Below are 21,444 nucleotides of genomic sequence, written 5' to 3' on the forward strand. Positions count from 1 at the left end.
ACACTTCACTTGTGAGTCTGTTGGGGTCATCTATTGCATCCGGTGCGGACTCCTCTACATCGGTGAAACGCGACGCAGATTGGGGGACCACTTCGTCGAGCACCTCTGCTCCGTCTGCCACAAACAGACAGGATCTCCCGGTTGCCACCCACTTCAACTCTGCTTCCCAATCCCATTCAGATATGTCCATACATGGCCTCCTCTACTGATGAGGCCATGTATGCCATGATGAGGCTAAACTCAGGTTGGAGGAGCAACACCTCATATACTGTCTAGGTAGTCTCCAGCCCCCTGGTATGAACATAGAATTCTCCAACTTCCGGTAATTCCCTTCCTCTATCCCTATTTCACTCTGCCCCATCCCCCAGCTGCCTATCACCTCCCTCATGGTTCTGCCTCCTTCTACTACTCATTGTGATTTCCCCTATTCCTGCTTCACCTTTCCTATCACCTCCCTGCTTCCCCTCCCCCACCCCTTTGTCTTTCAAATTACTGGTTTTTCACCTGGAACCTACCAGCCTTCTCCTTTCCACCCTCCCCCCACCTTCTTTATTGGGCCTCTGCCCCTTTCCTCTACAGTCCTGACGAAGGGTTCCGGCCCAAAACGTTGACTGATCGTTTCCACGGATGCTGCCTGACCTGCTGAGTTCCTCCAGTGTATTGTGAGTGAGCCTTATATCTTATAGCAGAATCAGTGGAAAGGTTTTTAGGTCACATAGAACAGTATAGCACAGTATGGGCCCTTTGGTCCATGATATTGTGCAGACCTTTTAACCAACTCCAAAATCAGTCTAATCCTCACACATAGCCCAATCACAAACAAGAGAAAATCTGCAGATGCTGGAAATCCGAGCAACACACACAAAATGCTGGAGGAACTCAGCAGGCCAGGCAGCATCTAGGAAAAGCATACAATCGATGTTTTGGCCCAAAACATCAGCCGTATTCTTTTCCTAGATGCTGCCTGGGCTGCCGAGATCCCCCAGCATTTTGTGTGTGTTGCTCCCACACAGTCCTCCATTTTTCTTTCATCCATGTGCTGATCTAAGAATCTCTTGTGTATCTGCCTCTACCACCACCCCTAGCAGTGTGTTTCTTGCACTTACCACTCTCATTATAAAAACAAAACTACCTCTGACATCACCCTGTTGTTTTTTTAATCACCTTTAAAGTATGCCCTCTCATGTTAGCCATTCCCTGGTAAAAAGACACTGGCTGTCCAATCTCTTATCATCTCTATCAAGTCTCCTCTCATCCTCCTACACTCCAAAGAGAAAAACCATACCTCACTCAACCTATCCTCATATGTTCTCTAATCCTGGTAAACCACACTTCCACATCCTTCCTATAATGAGGCAACCAGAGCCAAACATGTGGACTTAAATGCATGGAGCTAAGTATAGTCTGGTGGAGGTTCTGTCTCACATATTTGATTTGAGTTTTATAAAGAAAGGAAATAATTGTTGAGGGTAGGGGAGTGAGTGTTGTCTACATGGAATTTATAAAGGATTTGGTTATGTCCTTCACGACAGGCTGATCCAGATCATGTCTGACGAGATCCATGGGAAGTTGGTAAATTGGCTTGGCTATAGAAGAGTGGATTATAGATTCGGGGTATTTTCTGACTGGGGGTCTGTAACCAGTGGTGTTTCTGAAGAATCAGTGTCGTGAACTCTGTTGTTTTTCTTATATAAAAATGATCTGGGTGAAAATATAAGTGTGCTGATCAGTATGTTTGAAGGTGACATGAAAAATGAGCTGTATAGAGCAAGACCATCATATATATGATTATAGATTAGTTGGAAATTTGGGCAAAAAATAATGGATGGAGCTTAATCTGGATGAGTGTGAGGTGATACATTTTGGGAGGTTAAATGCCACTGGAAAGCATGGAGTACATGGCGGGATCCTTAGGAGTATTCACGTGCAGACGGATCTTGGGGTGCAAGTTCCAACCTTCCTGAATGTGGTAGTAAAGAAGGCATATGACATGCTTTTCTCGAACTTCCAGTAGCTATTCCCCCCCACCCTCATTCGCCGTTCCCCTTCCCTGTTTCCCTCTCACCTTATCTCCTTACCTGCACATCACTCATCCCTGGTGCTTCTCCTTCATCCCTTTCCATAGTCTTCTGCACCCCCCCCCCATCAGACTTCCCCTCCTCCAGCCCTTTACCTCTTTCATCAGTCAACTTCCCAGGGCAGGCAAGTAGACATGAGAAAATTTGATTTGGCCATTATCTTAAGTGAATGGCAGAGCAAGCGCAAAGGGTTGTATGACCTTCACCGTGCTTCTATGATCTTCTCTATATTTGTTGAGAACATAATGCAAAATGTTAAATCCATCGATTATTCTAAAGTCAAATAGACTACAGTACCATGAACTTTACTAACAATGCCAAAAATCATGAGAAATATTGTAAAGGGTAGTCATCTCATACCTGAGCCCCTTGACTGAATAACAACTTCCAGTCTGCAAGATGCTATGATTTTTTCTTTTTATGGTGCATCTGAAAATCAGCCATATAATTTTGTAAAATGTCCTAAGGCAAGACCCACATCAACAATTGATTCATATTTTGCCATTTCACCTTTGCTCAGGATTCTCATGTCTGGCTTCCTAACTTTTCCACAGATAATCAGACAGCATTAATTAAACCACGGAGAGAAATCCTAAAAAGGTGAAAATTCCAAATCTTTCTTTAATTAGAATTGACCCAGCTTAGACAGTGTTCTTTGAGCAAATAATTACTGGCACTTATTATTCACAACAAAAGTTCAACTGCAGGTGAACAATTTGCTCATATTGTTTAAAGGGCACAGGAACAAAATCTATGCATCCAGTGAATAAAATGGAAAAGTCAGAGAGTTACTGATCATTCTGTTTTATAATAAGAACTGCATTGGCAACTAATAAAGTGATTTTCTCAATAAGCTATTTCACAGGACAAAGCTTTTTGGCACTAGCGTTTGAAGCAGATATTATGAAGATAATGTTGCCATTAAAAGCTTAAAAGAACTTGTTTTCTCTTATTTCATGTAAGGTTCATTTCTTTAATCCTCCTAAAATTGCTGCCCAGAGATATGAACCAGTCTACAAAACATTCCATCATTGTAAATATACAACTATCACTAGGTTGGACAGTAGAAGTGATCTTGAAAGTTTTATTTTCAGGTTAATGGCAATGATACCAAGGTTGAGCTTACAAAACCATAACTGGCCTAGCACAAATCTGTCAATATCAATGACTTGTAAAAAGTGGAAATTGGAATCAAAGGACAGACAAAAGATAACAAATATTGCACAGATCATCTTTTCCCAGAACTCCACCAACTGGTGGCTTGCTGCTTCATCACACTCTGCTTCTCCTGAGGACTGAAATGCAGAACGGTGAGAATGGCAGTCAGTGTCTGCTGGCGCCCCAGAGCATCAGGCAAGGTCAGGAACCTGTAGATCACATTTTTCACATATTCCAGGTTGGCTCCTTCTCGCTTTTTGTCCCTGAGGTGTTTCTGTACCTCATCTTGGAGAACTTCAACATCTTCTTTATGTCTTTCTTTCTCCATCAGGAGACTGTCCTCCAGCTGATGAACTATGGCTTCCATTTGGTGCTTCTGCTTCCTTAGTGTTGTGACCTCAAGCTCCTTTCGAGCCAGCTGCTCCGCAAAATGAAGAAAAGTAGGTTCATTAGGTCCAGAAAATTTAGCAGTCTGTTTCACGATATCTTGACAAAAATCTCCCTGAAGATCATCTTCATTCTGAGGACTATCCCCATCAGACCAAATCTTGCTTTCAACAAAGTTGTTGTGACTCAATAGCCCACTGGAGCCTAAGCGTAAAGTTTCAGTCTCTCGGTCTTTCTCTGCTAGGACCGCAAGAGCTCTGTCTCTTTGTTTGTGCATTTCTTCTTCCAATTTAATAATTCTTTCATGATACTGGATCTCAACCTTTTCCAGTTCTTTCTTATGAGCTGTTTGGAGTTGGGCTATATACTGTTTATTTGCTTCATTGTCATTTTTGTGCTTGGCCTCCATTTCATCACATGCAAGGCGGAGGGTGATGTACTTCTCCTTCAACTCTGCCAGCTCCTCACGCAAACTCTCCAACTCTTTGGTTGTATTACCATCTTTAGCATTTTTATTTTTGAGTACAACTTGAGCCCTCATCTTATACCGTTCAAATTCTTCCTTCAGTTGTTTCAACTCATGTTGATAATAGAAAACAGAAGCTTTCTCTCCATCTGATGTTTCGGTTGTATCTGTTGAATCAACTTCACAAAGCTTCTCCATGTCTAAGGGCGCCTGTGATTTCCGGACTGCCAGTGCCAACAGTTTCTTCAGTTTTTCCATTTTGTCTCTTAAAATATTCACATCCAGATTAGATTCATCAATGATTAGATCCAATGAGGTTCTGTTGGATGCAGCATTGGCCAATGTCTTGTTCTCCATGTCCAATTGTATTATTCGTTCTTTCAGTTTGTGAATTGTCATCTTGTCTTTCTGCTTACCCTTATCGTACGTGCCCACAAGCTCAGAAAGTTCAGAGACTCGGTTTTCCAAATTTGCAGCGCGTTCCTCCTCCATCTGAGAGAAATGACGTAGCTGTTCCTGGGCCTGAGCAGCCTGAGCACAGGGAGTGAAGGAAGATAGTCTTAAGAAAAATACAAAATACATAACAATATAACATAGAATGTAACATAAAAAGAAGATTAATAAATTGATTTCTTTTCAGAATCTGTCAGAAATGTTACTGGTAAGACATGCATAAAATTTTACTTAGTTGCAGTACAATTTTCAGCGAGAGTTTTTTCCTGTTCTTTAGCTGGTAATGAAAGTAAAAATGTTATACAGCCTTTATTTACCAAAAGTGTGATAACACTAGAGGATGCTGAAGTTTAACCTTACAGATTTTGAGTATTGAAATGAGCATAGTGGATGTGCACAAAGACCAGAGACAAAAACAAAAAAAAAATATCCTTTGCAAAATACACAAAATGTTGAAGGAACTCAGGCAGCATCCATAGAAATGAACAAACAGTTGATGTTTTGGCCGAGACGCTTCTTCAGGACTGGAAAGGAAGGGGGAGGGACGGAGGATAGAAGCTGACAGGCGAAGCTAGGTGGGTGGGTAAGGTAAAGGGCTGGAGAGAAAGGAATCTGATAGGGGAGGCAAGTGGACCATGGGAGAAAGGGTAGGAGGGGTACCAGGGAAAGGTGATAAGCAATTGAGAAGAGGTAAGAGGCCGGAGTGGGAAGGGGGATGGAAATTTTTTTCCCCACTGGAAGGAGAAATCAATATTCATGCCGTCAGAGGCAATCCAGATGAAATATAAAGTGGTGCTCCTCCACCTTGAGGTGGCACAAGAGGAGGCCATGGACTGACATGTCAGAACGGGAGTGGGAACCTGAATTAAAATGTTTGGCCACTGGGAGTTCCACTTTTTGAGAATGAAGCAGATGTACTTGATGAAATGGACTCCCAACTTACGACGGGTCTCACCAATGTAGAGGAGGCTGCACTGGTATCACTAGGTACGACAGACAGCCCCAGCTGATTCACAGGTGAAGTGCTGTCTCACCTGGAAGGACTGTTTGGGGCTCTGAATGGAGGTGAGGGAGGAGGTGAACTGGCAGGTGTAGCACTTTGGCTGCTTGCAGAGATGAGGGTCGGAAGGGAGATTAGCTGGAAGGGGCAAACGGATAAGGGAATCACAGAGGGAATGATCCCTACGGAATTCAGAGAGTAGGAAGGGGAAGGTAAAGGTGTAAAAAAATCACAAACAAGAGAAAATCTGCAGATGCTGAAAATCTGAGCAACACACACAAAATGCTGGAGGAACTCAGTAGACCAGGCAACATCTATGGAATAAAGTACAGTCGATGTTTTGGGCAGGACTGGAGAAAAAACAGCTGAGAAGTAGATTTGAAAGGTGGAGGGAGGGGAGAGAGAAACATCAGGCGATAGGTGAAACTTGGAGGGGAAGGGATGAAGCAAAGAGCCAGGAAGGTGATTGGTGAAAGAAACAGAAGACCATGAAGAAAGAAGAGAGGGGTGGGGAGGAGGAGCACCAGAGAGAGCCGATGGGCAGGCAAGTAGATAACATGAGAGAGGGACAAGGGGATGGGAAATGGTGAAGGGGGGTGTGTGGAGGCATTACTGGAAATTTGATAAATTGATGTTCATGCCACCAGGTTGGAGGCTACCCAAACGGAATATAAGGTGTTGTTCCTCCAACCTAAGTGTGGCCTTATCCCAACAGTGGAGGAGGCCATCGATGGACATATCGGAACGGGAATGGGAAGTAGAATTAAAATGGGTGGCCACTGTGAGGTCCCTCTTGTTCTGGTGGACTCTCCCTATGTGACTCCCTTGTCCATTCGTCCCTCCCCACTAATCTCTCTCCTGGCACTAATCCTTGCAAGCAAAACAAATGATTCACCTGCCCCTACACCTCCTCTTTAACTATCAATCAGGGCCCCAAACAGTCCTTCCAGATGAGGCGACACTTCACCTGTGAGTCTATTGGGGTCAGATACTATGTTTGGTGCTCCCAGTGTGGCCTCCTGTCTCTTGTGTATTGGTGAGACACAATGTAGATTGGGAGACCGCTTCGCTGGGCATCTACACTCCATCCACCAGAACAAGCAGGACCTCCCAGTTTTCTTTCAGTGGGTCGATATCCACTTTAGCCTCCTTTTAGTCTTTAAGAACTATGTAATCTATTTTATATTATTGGCTAGCTTTCATTCATATTTTATCTTTTCTCTCTTTATGGCTTTTTCAATTGCCTTCCATTGGTTATTAAAAGCTTCCCAATCCTCTATCTTCCCAATAATTTTAGCAATATTATAAGCCCTCTCTTTTGCTTTTATGCTATCTTTGACTTCTCTTCTCAGCCACAGTTTCCTCATTCTCCATTTAGAATACTTCATCTTTGAGATGTATCTTTTCTGCTCCTTCCAAAATTCCCCCAGAAAGACCATCCACTGCTGTTCTGTCGTCATTCCTACTAGAGGCTCCCTCCAATCAACTTTGACCAGCTCCTCTCCCCGCCTCGGTAATTCCCTTTACTCCACTGTAATACTGACACATCTGATTTCAGCTTCTCCTTCTCAAACTGCAGAGTGAATTGTATCATATTATTATCACTGCCTCCTAAGGGTTCCTTTACCTAAAGGTCCCTAACCAATTGTGTAATTACATAACACCTAATCTGTTCCCTGAGTAGGCTCAACCACAAACCACTTTGAAAAGCTATCTTGTAGACATTCTACAAATTCCATCTCTTGGGATCCAGCACCAACCTGATTGTCCCAATCTACCTGCATATTGAAATCCCCCATGATTCCTATGGAAACATTACCCTTTTTACTTGCCTTCTTTTTAACTTATGTTGTAATTTGTATTCCACATCCTGGCTACTGTTTCGAGGCATATACTGTATGACTCCCATCAGTGTCTTTCTACCCTTGCAGTTTCTTAGCTCAACCTACACGATTCTCCATCTTCCAATCCTATATCACCTCTCTCTAAGGATTTGATTTCATTTTTTACCAACAGAGCCACCCCACCTCCTCTGCCCTCCTGCCTGTCCTTTCGATACAATGTATATCCTCGGATGTTAAGCTCCCAACCATGATCTTCTTTCAACCACAATTCAGAGATGCCCACAACATCACACCTGCTAATCTCAAACTGCACTGCAAGATCATCTACCTTATTCCATATACTGCTTGCATTCAAATATAACACCGTTAGCCCTGTATTGCATCACTTTTATATTTTGGTCCCCTGTTACACTTTTAACTCATCTCACTGACTGCATTTTTGCCCTATCATCTGCCTGTCCTTCCTCACAGTCTCACCATACACTGCTTCAAGTTGTTTACCAACTGTCCCATCCTCAGCCCTATCACTCCAATTCCCGCCAAATTCGCTTAAACCCTTCCCAACAGATCCAGTAAACCCGCCTGCAAGGATACTGGTCCCTTTCGGGTTCAGGTGTAACCCGCCTATATTGTACAGGTTTACTTACCCCAGAAGAGATCCCAATGATCCAGAAATCTGAAACTTTGTCCCCTGCACCAATTATTCAGCCACTCATTCATCTGCCAACCTATCCTATTCTTACTGTCACTGGCATGTAGCACAGACAGTAATCCGGCGATTACTACCCTGAAGGTCCTGCGTTTCAGCTTTCTGCCTCACTCACTATATTCTCTTTTCAGGACCTCCTCCCTTTTTCTACCTATGTTGTTGGCACTAATTCCAGATGTTCACCCTCCCCCTTTAGAAAGCTGTGGACCTGATCCGAGACATCCCTGATCTTGGCATCTGGGAGGCAACATACCGTCGGGTGTCTCTTTCATGTCCACAGAATCTGCTTTCTAACTATGGAATCCCTTATCACTACTGTACTCCCGGTAGGTCATCCCCCCAGCAGTATCCAAAGCAGTATTCTTATTATTGAGGGGAATGGCCACAGAGGTACTCTGCACTGGCTGTCTATTCCCTTTCCTTCCCCTGACAGTCACCCATGCACCTGCCTCCTGCAACCTGGGGGTGACTACCTCCCTGAAGGTCCTATTTATCACTATCGCATTTTCCCGTATCAGCTGAAGGTCATCCAGCTGCAGCTCCAGTTCCTTGACATGGTCTCTCAGGAGCTGCAATTTAGTGTACTTCATGCAGATGTAGTTATCAGGGAGACTGGACGTCTCCAACAGTTCCCACATCTCACACAAAGTACATACCACCTCCTCCGAACCCACTCTTAGTGCACTAGCTATGTACTAACAGAAAAAAAACTTACCAGAAACTTACTTAGAACCCCTGCCTGTGCTTGTCAAAACCTGACCACTCTAACACTGGCCATATTCCAACAATGGCCGCCCCACGTCCCACTTATAACTCCCTTCTTTTTATTGGCCCTGCTCTGATTGTAGCCCGCCAAAAAGAGCCAAAAGCATTGGAGCTCTTTTTAAATCTTGTGCTGTGTCACCAATGAACGACCTCTCACGCTGATTACAGCCCACTAAAAAATGCCAAAAGCACCAGAGCTCTTGTTAAAACCCAATCTGCAACATCAATGAATGACCTCTCTTGCTGATTGCAGCCTACTGAAAAAGAATTGCTCTATTTGGTGGACATAAAAATAGACTGATGGCTATTAAATTGAAATGATAAACTAAAACAAAAACCAAGATGTTCCACTGTGCAGAGGAACCTAACTCAGTGGAAGGAAAACCTAATTCAAAGTTGTATGAACAGGTATTACGGCAGTGACCAACAACTCAGTAAAAAGAAAATGGTGTTAGGAGCATCTTTAAAGAGGCAGAAAATACCGAAGTGTGGCCTACTGAAGGAATAGCTTATTGAAGGAATCAATACCAATAGAGGAGAAACTAAAAGCGTAGATGTGTGTAAATTAACAAACCTGAAAGCCAGATGACTAAGTAGAATGATTTGAAACTAATGTTGAAATTAATACTTACACTGAGGCACAATATAAATCAGCAAGTCCATGAGTGATGGGTAAAGATGTCGTGGTTTAGCAGAGGATAAGCTAAGAACAGAAGCAAGGAACTTTAATTCACAAAAGCTGAAAGATGAGAGGTAAGTAGGTGAGATGTCAAGTGAAGTTAAGTGCAGAAGCACTGTTTTTCTGTGGAAAGCAACAGTACAGTAGAAAAGACTATAATGAAAGACTGAGATGTCTGATGTATCAGGAAGCAGTTTAGCCATTCTAAAGATAGAGAAGATGACTGATTCTATTGCACTGACTCAGAACAAAACCATTAAAATCTCCCAGAATTAGAAGTGAAGTGTAACATTATCATTATTGGTAAGTTAACTGGACTATGATGTAGCTGATCCACATGGTTAATCAGAACTGACCATATTTCAATTATTTTCAGTTTTGACAGACCAATGACTAAAAATTTATATGAGTGTGAATTATCAGTTAAAACTTTTGGTAGTTGGATTTTTTAAAAAATCAATGTCCACCTCAGAAGTTATCAGCGAGAAAACATAATCAGTTAAAGAAAAGTCAAAACAAAGTGTATGTCGCTAAATCAGGCCACCATCTTGGCAATTGATAATTAAACTGGAAGGCATAAATAATAACACAAGTTTCCTTCAGTTTTTAATAATTCCAGGACTAAATAAGGTAGAACTAAATTATATGTGCACAACACACAAATAAAATCAGTAGGTTAAAGGTACTAAGAACCTTTAGTACATATAAGTTAAGGCTTTGAAATGCCTTAGGTAAGAGTTAATAAGAATCATGAAGAGGGTTAAATCACCTAAACAAAAATTATCTCAATCTTGGTTGAATTAGAAACATATAACACTGGATTTAACACTATTGAGCAGATAAATAAAGCAAGAAGAGAGGGAGCATTAATAAGAAAAACCACCTAACTGGAAGTCTATTAAAAGAAAAAGCAAAGATTTGGCAAGACTATTCATTGCAGGTTGCTGAATTGTAAGAACTAGTAATAGGAAGAGGTTAGCAGAGGTAATTTGCTATACTGGGCGTAATAGCTATCCACAAGCCCATATAAACACACCAATGGTGGCAAAAGCAGATGATGGTTTATAGTAAATGAACACATTTCAGAAACCTAAATAATCAGTTTCTGGCCATTTGCTGATATGAGGTCTATTACCTTTCTCATTTCCAACTGAAGTTGTGCCTGGTAATGAGCTTTTGTCTCATTCATTTCTTCTTCCAATTCCCGCACACGTGGGTCTGGTCTTCTTTTCTCTTCTTCAGCAAGACGTAGTGCATTCCTCACTTCATCCACCTCCTTGCTCAAATGCTTCACTTGAGACTCACAGTCATCTACCCTGTCTGCTGCATGACTTTTTGATGTCAACATATCCTTTGTGTCTTCAAGTTTTAGTTCAACATCTTGACGCAAAGCTCTCTCTTCCTGCAGCAACTTTTGAAGTTCATGAAGCATTGTGGCATGGTCATTCTGCTCGCGGTCTCGTTCATGTTGCTGGGTAATAATCCGTGCTTTGGCCTCTGCTAGTTGTTCTTGGACTTTTTTAATTTCCGCTTCATATTTTGAGTTTTCTTCTTGAAACCTCTGTGTCAAGTCTTCCAGCTCTTGTCTCATTTTCTTCTTGTCTGTTAAGTAAGAAGCTTCCATTCGAGATTTTTCCTGTGTGACAGTTGCCAAAGCATTTGTCAGTGTTGCCAACTGACTTTTCAAATGCATCTTTTTATCAGTTTCACTGTGGTTTTGCAGTTCCCCACACACAATACCACTTTCAGAGCTGTTAGCTTCCTCACTCTTTGGTGAGCTTCCTCGAACGTCTGATTCCAAGACCCTATCTTCATTACTTAACTCTCCCTTGCTGCTATTTGTCAAGCTAGCTGCTGTGTCCACACTATTCGCCGTCCCTAAACTATCCTCACTATGGACTGAGCTTTGATCATCTCCAATGTCAGAGGCTGCACTGGCAACATCTATGGTTTGTAAACTTTTATCTGCTTCCTGTGATGCAGAGAGGACTTTTAAACTGGCTTCTAAAGCCTCTTTCTCTTTAAGGAGGCTTTTGTAAGCCTGGACAACATCTCTCAGCCGTGTCTGGTACTGGAGCAGCTGCTTCTTCTGTGTTTCAATGGTATCCAAAAGCTCTCTCTTACTCGGGCCACCACCAAAGTTTACACCAAACTTCTCCATGTCAATTCAAGGTGGATCTTAAAGCAAATAATCCATCTGCAACAAGGAGAAAAAATATATACTTAATAAAATCTTATCATTTCTTGAATAATAGGGAGCAAAAGGATATATTTTTCTTAAATTTCTGGAAAACTTGATAAAATGCTGCATCAAAGGTTATCGCAGAAAATCGAAGCTGGTATAAGAGATAACAGATTGGCACAGGTAGACGATTAGCTAGCTGAGAGGGGGAGAAAAAGAGAACAAGCCAATAAATACCTTTTGTTGTTGCCGGTTGGAGTACCACAGAGAGGGGGCTGCAATTTTTTCAAAAAATATATAAATAACTCAAATGAAGGCATCAAAGATTTGGTCGCTAAATTTGCCATTGACCAAAAATGGGAAAGTAAGCTTGTGTACAAGGAGGATGTAAAGATGCTACAAGGGAACCTTGATGAGTTAAGTGAGAGAACAAAGCTTTGGCAAACGAATATAAAACAGAAATGTTCAATATTGTATATTTGAAAAGAATTATATGTTAATAGTACCTTATTATCTAAATCGTGAGAGATTGCAGAGCTTTGAGATATGCAGGGATTTGGGTGTCCTGGGGCATGATTCACACAAAATTAGTATGCAGCTACAGCAAATAATGAAGAAAGCTGATTACAAAATCAACTGAATGCAGAAGTATGAAGGTTATGCTTTGGCAATATAGGACATTGCTGAGACTATATGTGGATTATGGCATAAAGTATTAGACTACTTATTCAAGAAACAATGTTTTATTCACCTTAGATTCTACCAGTCACAATAGGGGTAATTTAAAATGGTCAATTAACCCACCTACCAGCATGTTTTTGGGACGTGGGCAGAAACCAGAGCACCCAGATGAAACCTACATAGTTACAGGAAGAACGTGCAAACTCCATACAAATAGGACCCAAAGTCAAGATTAAACCTTTAGATTGACTGAGAATGCCTGCAAGAAAATAAATCTCAGGGTAGTATACTGTATGGTGATATACCTGTACTTTGATAATAAATTTACTTTGAACCTGCCTCTCAGATGCTGTGAGGCAGAGCTCTACTATCTGTGCCAGTATTCAAGGAAAGCTTGCTCAACAAATATCTGAAACAGTAAGGTTGACTTGTAAGGAAGGATAGGATAGAGAGACTAGACTTCTATCCACTGGAATTTAGAAGAACAAAGGAAAACATACAGGATCCTGAGGGGCACTGACCTGGTGGATATGGGGATAATGAAACAGAGACGCAGCGTACAAGCAGCATTTAGGAAGCAATATCCTAGTAATTCAATGGAGTGCAAGAACAGAATCCCTGTGAGTTTAAGAGGAGCACAGGAACAAAGACTTCGTTAGTGTAAAATGACTGCAGGATCTAGAATCGTAATGAATTTAGATAATGGAAAGAATCGGTCAACGATGGTATAACAATAAAAGAAGCAGAGAGAAGGAACTGGGTACCACTAAAGCACTCTGTATCACTTTCCAGTCCATGGACTATCAAATTCCAATTTCACTCAGCTTAGTAGTGACAGAGATACAAAACAAGCAAGGGAGGAGAAATCAGGCACCAGTCTTGCATTTGTCCTTTTTATTATTTTACATGATGCTTAGCCACTGAACCCACATCCTTTGTTTTCTTCCAGCAACACACAAAATAGAAGCAAGTGTATCCCGTTCAGCCCATCCTGCCTCCTCTGCCATTTCATACTGTGATGGCTTCAGGAAGAGCTTATGTCACATAGAACAGTACAGCACAGGAACCTGCCCTTTGGTCCACAATGTTGTGCTGAACTAGCTAAAAAGTAAATCAGATACCGCCAAAAGCTAATCCCTCCATCTTCCTCGCATTCATGTGCCTATTTAAACGTGTCCTAAAGGTCTCTAATGTATCTGTCTCTACCACCATAGCAGGCAGTGCATCTACAACTCTAAATAACAAAAACTTACTCCTCATGTCCCCTATGAATCTACCCTCTCTCACCTTCAATGCATGCCCTCTGGTATTAGACATTTCTACCCTGGGAAAAAGATACTCCTGGTATCTTTTCTTTTGAGTAGATACCCTATCTATACCTCTTATAATCTAATCAACCTCTCAGGCTCTGCTGCTCCACAGAAAACAATCCAAGTTTGGACAGCCTCTCATGATAGCACATGCCCTTCTAAACCAGGCAGCATCCTGATAAACCTCTTCTACACCCTCTCCAAAGACTTAACATCCTTCCTACAGTGGGGCGATCAGAACTGTATGCAAAACTCCAGATGTCACCTCATCAGAGTTTCATAAGCGGGAGGGGAGGGGGGGGGAAGGGGAAGGGAACGTTGACTCAGACCAACAGAGGCCTGCGTTGGGCATTTTCATGGCGCAGATTGGAAGTCTGTGTGGGTCGCCACTCCTCGCACAGACACTAGAGCAATGTGTGATTAAGTGCCTTGCTCAAGGACACAAACACGCTGCAACAGCTGAGGCTTGAACCAGCGACCTTGAGATCACTAGACGAATGCCCTAACCACTTGGCCACGTGCCAGTTTTATAAGCTTGCAACATAACCTCTTGACTTCTGGGATCAATGCTTCGACTAACAAAAGCAAGCATTCCATAAGCCATCTTAACCACCTTATTGATCTGTGTAGCCAATTTCATGGAGCTATGAACTTGGACCCCAAGATCTCTCTGCTTACTAACTGTTAAGTGTCTTGCCCTTACCAGTGACCTACCTGCTTGCATTTGTCCTACTAAGGTGAAACACCTCATTGTTATCTGGGTTCAATTCCATCTACCATTTCCCTGTCCATATCTGCAACTGATCTGTATCATGCTATGTGCTTTGCCAGTCTTCTACACTATCCACAACTCCACCAATCTTGGTATCATCTACAAATTTACTAACCCACCCATCTACATTTTCATCCAGATTATTTATATACATTACAAACAGCAGAGGTCCCAGCACAGATCCTTGTGGAACTCCCGCTCGAATAAGTTCATTCAACTACTACCTTATGCGCAAGCCAATTTGGAGTCGTAACAGCCAATTTCCCGTGGACCCCATGCATCTTAATTTTCAGGATTAGGCTTCCATGAGGGACTTTGTCAAACACCTTATTAAACTCCATGTAAACAACATCCACTGCCTTACCTTCATCAATCTCTCTTGCTGCTTCGTCAAAAAACCCCCAATCAACTCCCAACCTGCCCAGCACAAAGCCATGCTGGCTCTCCCTAATTTGCCATGGGTTTCCAAATGCTGATATATCCTACCCTAAGAAACCTCTCCTGCAATTTCCCTATAAATGGCACCGGTCTATAATTCCCAGGATTTTCCTTTCTTCCCTTCTCAAATAGAGGCACAGCATTAGCCACTCACCAGTCTTCTGGGACCTCACCTGTGGCTACAGAGGACACAAAAATACTGGCCAAGGCCCCAGAAATCTTGTCTCTTGCCTCCTTCAATAAACCTGGGTAAATCCCATTAGGCCCTGGGGACTCATCTACCTTAGGACTCATTAGGTGGCCCTACATTTCTTCCTTGACCTCTAAATTCCCTAACATATTTATACCCTCAGCAAAGAACTCCTGGAACTCCATATCCTTTTCCCTGATAAATACTGAATCAAAGTACTCACTTACCTCACTCACATTCTTCACAAATGTTCCCCTCTTTATCCTTGAGTGGTTCTACCCTCTCCCTGGTTATCCTCTTGCTCTTGGTGTACATATAAAATGGCTTTGGATTCACTTTAATCCTACTTGCAAAGGACTTTTCATGGTCCCTCCTGGCTTTCCTAATTCAGTTCTTTTCTGGTTTCTTTATGTCTGATGTGTCACTGTAGAAAACCTTACGAATTTCTGCAGCTGTACCGTGGAGAGCATTCTGACTGGGATGGGGGCTCCAATGCACTGGATTGGAAAAAGCTGTAGACCCAAGCAGCTCCATCATGCGCACGAGGCTCCCCACCATTAAGGACATTTTCAAGAAGGCAGCACCCATCATGAAGGACGCTCACTACCCAGGACATCCCTCTTCTCACTACCATCAAGAAGGTACAGGAGCCTAAAGATGCACCTTCAGCTCCTTTCCCTCTGCTGTCAGATTTCTGTGTGGTCCTGAGCCCATGAACACCATCCCACTGTTTTGTTCTCTTTCTGCACTGTGTTCTGTTTAAATATTCTTACTGCTATTTACAATGATTTTTATGTATTGCACTGTACTGCTGCTACAAAACAGCAGATTTCATGACGTATGTCAGTGATAATAAGCCTGATTCTGGATTCTGATGCTAAGAGCATCGAGGTTAGTTGGCTTTAAGAATACATAGGCATCACCAGACATATGACCAGACAGACAAAGTAAGTACGAACAGTTAGATCTTTTGTGTAAGACGCGAGAGAATCTTGCTCCCCACATTCAATTCCTATCACTGCTGAATTTGCAATTTCTCTGTGAACACATGGATTTCCACCCTTATACCAAATATCATCCGTGAAAGAATGAGCAATTTCGGTGTCAACGTCTCTGAAGATCTATCCTGGACCCAACATATTGATGCAACTACAAGAAGGCACAACAGCAGCTATATTTCATTAGGAATTTGAGGAGATTTGGTATGTCACCAAAGACTAGTAAATTTCTACAGATGTACAGTGGAGAGCATTCTAAGTGATTGCGTCACTGTCTGGTATGGAGGGGCCACTACACAGGACTGCAGTCGCAAACTCAGCCAGCTCCATCATGGGTACAAGCCTCCCCAGCACCGAGAGCATCTTCAAAAGGTGATGCTCCAAAAGGTGGCATTCATCATCAAAGTCCCCCCTCACCCACGACATGCCCTCTTCACACGGCTACCAACAAAGAGGAGGTACAGGACCCTGAAGACATACACTCAATGTTTTAGGAACCACTTCTTCCACTGCACCATCCAATTTCTGAATGAATAATGAATTCACCCACCTCACTATTCACCCCCCCTCTTTTTGCACTACTTAATTAATTTTATTTCTCTGTATTATATATTCTATTGTAAATCATATTTTTATTATGTATTGCACTGTACTGAGGCCACAAAAGAATTCTCACGACCAATGTCCCCTCTAATTTATAATGACTGGTGTGCACAAAAATCTTGTGCTGTGCAATTTTTTTGCCCAGTGACAACAACATGTGTGCACCGAATAATTCCTTCAATAAATACAGAATAAGTCAGTTCTTAAATATGCAGACAAATCATCGCAAACTCAACACCGTCCGCATCAGAAACGAGAAAAGGAAATGTGATTGTGTACAATCGTGAAATATACTTAACATACTTAACGTGCGCAGTTTAAATTCCTTTGTGCGCTAGTAGCAAAAGATGTGTGCGGACACACGCCGCACACCTTAGAGGGAACATTGTTCACAACACATGCCAGTGATATTAAACCCAATTCAGAAATATGTGCAGGTTCGTAGACTTCTTGGCCACTCTAAATTGTCCCTTCTCTGTAGGCGAGTAGCAAACTGGAGAATTAGTTGGGGAATGGGATATTGTTAACAGGGCTGAAATGGCCACTCTTCTGTTGTAAGGAAACATAATACAGCCTGAATAATGGTGGCAGCTTAACCAAGGCAAAAGCACCTTTTATAGCTCAAATGTAAAGGGAGAGATATTAAAGATCAAGGGACTAATAGTTATTGGGTATTATAGTTAGGATATCAGTTTGTAGTTACAAATACAATTCAAAAAATGGCACGTTACCCCTGTTGAGGATATCACTGGTGCTTGTGGAAAGGGTGAACTGCCAGAGCTCATTGTCTGGACCAGGCATGGGCTGTGAGTCATGGAAGGACTGCTCGACGTGCTGAGATTTATGCAATGGGACTGTGCTTTATATTGATCTCTTTCGGGTTTTTCGACATTTTTTTTTCTTACGGCCAGTCGGCAGGTAGAAATAGTTCTTTGTGTATGAGAGGGTGGGGTCAGGGGTTCTGATGCTACTGTTGCTGTTCCTATTTTGTGAGTGAGGGGTCGGGGATTGTTTATGTCACTGATTTTTCTGTGGGGGAGGGGTTGGGGATTTGTTGCTTTTGTCACTTTTTCCTGTGAGTGACGGGGCCGGAGATTGTTACTGTCACTTTTTTCTGCAGGGGAGGGGGTAGCGATATGTCGCTATTGTTGCTGCTTTTATTTCTGTGGGGGAGATGGTGGGTGATTTTGGGGTTTCTGGGTTTTTATTTCTTTTACATGCGGGGGGGTTGATGTACCGTCTTTCTGTAATCCATGGCTATCTGCAGAAGACAAATATCAGAGTTGTATTGTACATGCATACTTTGACAGTAAAATGAACCTTTGAACATACAGGCATCAACGATATTGGCTGGAAGTCTTGCAGGCAGATTTCAGAAAGTTATTATTATTATAAATAGGGACATCAAAGATGGCAATCCCTGGACTATTTCGTGTGCAGTGCTGCTGAGAACAGAAATGGAGGATAACATGGATTAAAACAAAATAGCAATATTTTCAGTTCTAATTTTACATTTCCAGAATCCACAATATTTTACTTAAGTAGGTGCTTTCTTCTTCCTTGATTGTGTCAGATTTTAACCACTCTGCTGGAGCTTTAAGAAGCCTTATTTTGTCCACTGGGCCTGTTTGATGGCACTTAAACCCAGTGTGGGTTTCAGTTTCACCTTAGCAATTGGTATAAAGATCAAGATTCCTCCTCAGTGCTGTGCTCAGAAATTCTGTCTTGTAAATGGGATATTAAAAAAAGCCTTTCAAAACAAACATAAGACATCCATGAGAATGCATTGAAGAGCTTTAGCCCTATTGTCCTAATACTCGTCTCTCAATGGACATCAGTAAATTATATGATCATCTTGCTCGCAACTGGCCCACCCTTCTTCAACATTATCAAGACCCTGCACAACCAGTGAGGTACTTTTGAAGTAAAGTCACTGTTAAGCAAGCGGGAACATCAGAGAGAATGCACCCCCCTCCCTCCGCATACGACCCATGGGGGAGGAGGGCGCTCCTCTTCCAATCACGGGCTCCGAGCAGACCTAAAAGGGCATCTTAATCCCTAGTGTTCCGTCAGCATCATCCCTCCTCAGACGGACGCCTACAACTCAAAGCCCGCGTTTTGACAACTGACTCAGGACCACGAGTCTCCCCACCCCTGGACCCGTTCCTCACCCGGATTCCCCCTCCGCTGGAAATCCGACTTCTCATCGAGGTTCGCCTTCAGTTCAGGGCACAGCCACGGCGGCCCGAAACCCTTCGCTGACGTCGCCAATAGAACAAGAAGTACGCCATCTTGAGAAGGTCGCCGGTGAGGCGACGTTCCACGTCCCCATTTGACAGTCACCGTTCGTTGGTCACCCCGACCGGAAGGAACGCGTGGAAGTTCAGCTCCAACCTCCGCTTCTGACGTCATTTCTTTATTGTTGGCCGGAAATCATCAGTAGAAACGTCAGCCGTGTTCGAGCCTGCAGACCGTTATCAGATCCACCAAATCCGTTTAATCCTCAAATCGGGACTTTTATTTTAGATACGGCGCTTTGCACTTGCTCGAGTAGAGAGTCGCTCCCGTTCGATTACGTTCATTAACGAAAGGGCCAGAATCTCGATTTTTTTTTCCGGACCCGCCCGAGCCTCCAACCTCCATTTCGAGTTTAGCAGGGCGCCAGTCACCAGGCCGCGATCCACCTTCACAACCATGGGGCTCTCCATTTCCAGCTTATTCACTCGATTATTCGGAAAGAAGCAGATGCGGATCCTGATGGGTAAGGTTGGAAGGGGTCCCTATCGGCCCCGAGTAACTTTGGGTAAAGGTGAACCGAAATGGGGATCATTGTGTTTCACGCGTTGAGGGCGAAGTATGCGGGCTGCCATTCTCGGGGTTTGAGGGATTGCGGTCTAAGGCGGGTCACCCTTTCATGTGATTGAGGGTTATTTCTTTCCATTCCGGTCTCTCTTTTGTTGGTTTCTTGAGCGATAAGGACTACCAGAGAACCAAAGGCTCGTGTACGGGAGTGGTGAGGGAGCAGGTGGTGGCTGCCGGGGAGGGCCGGGTACGCCTCTTCCGTCGCTTCGGTTACCTTGGGAGGGTAGTCTTGCTCGTGGTCAGAAACTGTGGCTTTCGTGGAGTTTAGTGATAAACTAATAGTCCAAAATGTAACGTTTGTTTCAGAATTATGTCGTTAATGTGAGACATTTGGTGTTTTTTTCCCCTAAAGGCCGGTTGATCTCTCTCTGAATTGGTAACGATATATTTCCAACAATGGTGGAGGGTGGATGGGGGAAACACAGGACAGCACCTGGGCGTTTATCCATTGGGCTTGTTTTCGACGCCTTGAATATTATTTAGCTGGTCTATTTTGCTGTTTTTTCTTTTCCATAATGCACTGATATTTGTCTATTTACTAATTCTTTTGAGTATTAAATTAAACTGCAGTTAATACATATTCAGACACCTCTGGTCATGACCAGTCAGCTATAGTCATAGAACACTACAGCACAAAAACAGGCCTTTTGGCCTATCTAGTTTGTGCTGAACTATTCAGCCTAGTCCCATTGACCTGCGTCCTCCATACCCCTCCCATCCTTGTACCTTGTTGAAAGCAAACCCATGTCCACCACTTGAGCTGGCAACTCCTTCCACACTCTAACCACTCTCAGAGTGAAGAAATTCCCCCTCATGTTCCCCTTAAATTTTCCACTTTTTATCCTTAACCCATGACCTTTGATTGTAGTATCACCCAACTTCAGTGGAAAAAGCTTGCTTCCATTTGCCCTATCCATACCCTTCAAAATTTTATACATCTCTATAAAATCTCCCCTCATTCTGCCCTGCTCCAGGGAATAAAGTTCTAACCTATTCAAGCTTTCTATATAACTTAAGGCCTGGCAAAATCCTTGTAAATTTCTTTGCATTCTTTCAATCTTACTGATGTCTTTCCTAGAGGTAGGGGACCGGAACTGAGCAAAATGCTCTAAATTGGGCCTCACCAACATTTTATGCAATTTCAACATAAACATCCCAACTTCTGTACTCGATACTTCGATTTATGAAGGCCAGTGTGTCAAAAGCTCTCTTTTCAAACCTAGCTACCTGTGACACCACTTCCAAGGAATGGATCTGTACTCTCAGATCTCTGTTCGACTGCACTTCTCAGTGTCCAATCACTCACCATATAAGACCTACCCTGACTGGTCTTCCCAAAGTGCAACGCCTCACATTTTTCTGCTTTAAATTCCATCTGCCATTTTTTTGCCCCATTTTTCCTGCTGGTTCTGTTCCCTCTGCAAACTTTGGAAGTCTTCCTCGTTGTCCATTTCTCCCCCAATCTTGGCATTATTTACGAGTTTGCTGATCCAGTTAACCACATTATCGTCCAGAATGTTAATTATAGATGAAAACCGGAGGGCCTAGCATTGATCCCTGCAGCACACCGCTAGTCACAGGCCTCCAGTCAGAGAGGTAACCAGCTACAACTACATTCTGCCTTCTCCCGCAAAACCAATGTCTAAGCTAATTTACCAGCTCAACTTGAATGCCAGGTGACTCGGTCTTCTTAACCAGGTCTTTAGCAGGACCTTGCTCAAGTCAGGCAGACAATATCCACTGCCTTGCTTTCAACTTTCCTGGTAACTTCCTTGATGAGAATGGCTTCTTATTTGATACATCCATATCAATTTATGTGCCATTTTGTAAAATCTCACCGTAACTGCTTAGCGCTATGCCCTGTGCTTT

At 42.9% G+C, this 21,444-nt stretch overlaps 3 protein-coding genes across 5 annotated transcripts in view; 2 read left to right on the plus strand and 1 right to left on the minus strand.

Annotated features, from left to right (window-relative positions):
- dennd6b (DENN/MADD domain containing 6B) overlaps positions 1–15,769 on the plus strand; it is a 113,439-nt gene extending 97,670 nt beyond the window's left edge. Inside the window, exon 21 of one of the 2 annotated variants that reach the window (XM_063072895.1) lies at positions 15,543–15,769. In XM_063072895.1, coding sequence (XP_062928965.1) covers positions 15,543–15,630 — 88 coding nt within the window. In that variant the 3' untranslated portion in view covers positions 15,631–15,769. The remainder of the gene's footprint in view (positions 1–15,542) is intronic. The other variant, XM_063072898.1, reaches the window with a different exon arrangement.
- Positions 2,283–19,020, minus strand: gcc1 (GRIP and coiled-coil domain containing 1). Of its 2 annotated transcripts, none has more exons than XM_063072894.1 (3): positions 18,046–18,159; positions 10,675–11,736; positions 2,283–4,620 (listed from the first exon to the last, which is right to left on the minus strand). In XM_063072894.1, the coding sequence occupies exons 2-3, from the start codon at positions 11,698–11,700 to the stop codon at positions 3,307–3,309; spliced, it is 2,340 nt and encodes a 779-aa protein (XP_062928964.1). In that variant the 5' UTR covers positions 11,701–11,736; positions 18,046–18,159; the 3' UTR covers positions 2,283–3,306. The 2 variants fall into 2 exon arrangements, with proteins under 2 accessions (XP_062928964.1, XP_062928963.1); XM_063072893.1 differs by lacking the exon at positions 18,046–18,159 and adding an exon at positions 18,885–19,020 and having other exon boundaries at positions 2,711–4,620.
- Positions 19,021–19,146: 126 nt separating this feature from the next.
- Positions 19,147–21,444, plus strand: part of LOC134359520 (ADP-ribosylation factor 4) — a 34,093-nt gene continuing 31,795 nt past the window's right edge. The window contains exon 1 of the mRNA XM_063072899.1: positions 19,147–19,474. Within this exon, the coding sequence (XP_062928969.1) occupies positions 19,408–19,474 (67 nt within the window). The 5' untranslated portion in view covers positions 19,147–19,407. The remainder of the gene's footprint in view (positions 19,475–21,444) is intronic.

The sequence above is a fragment of the Mobula hypostoma genome, chromosome 20 (genome assembly GCF_963921235.1).
Source record: "Mobula hypostoma chromosome 20, sMobHyp1.1, whole genome shotgun sequence".
In the NCBI taxonomy this organism is placed as follows: Eukaryota; Metazoa; Chordata; class Chondrichthyes; order Myliobatiformes; family Myliobatidae; genus Mobula; species Mobula hypostoma.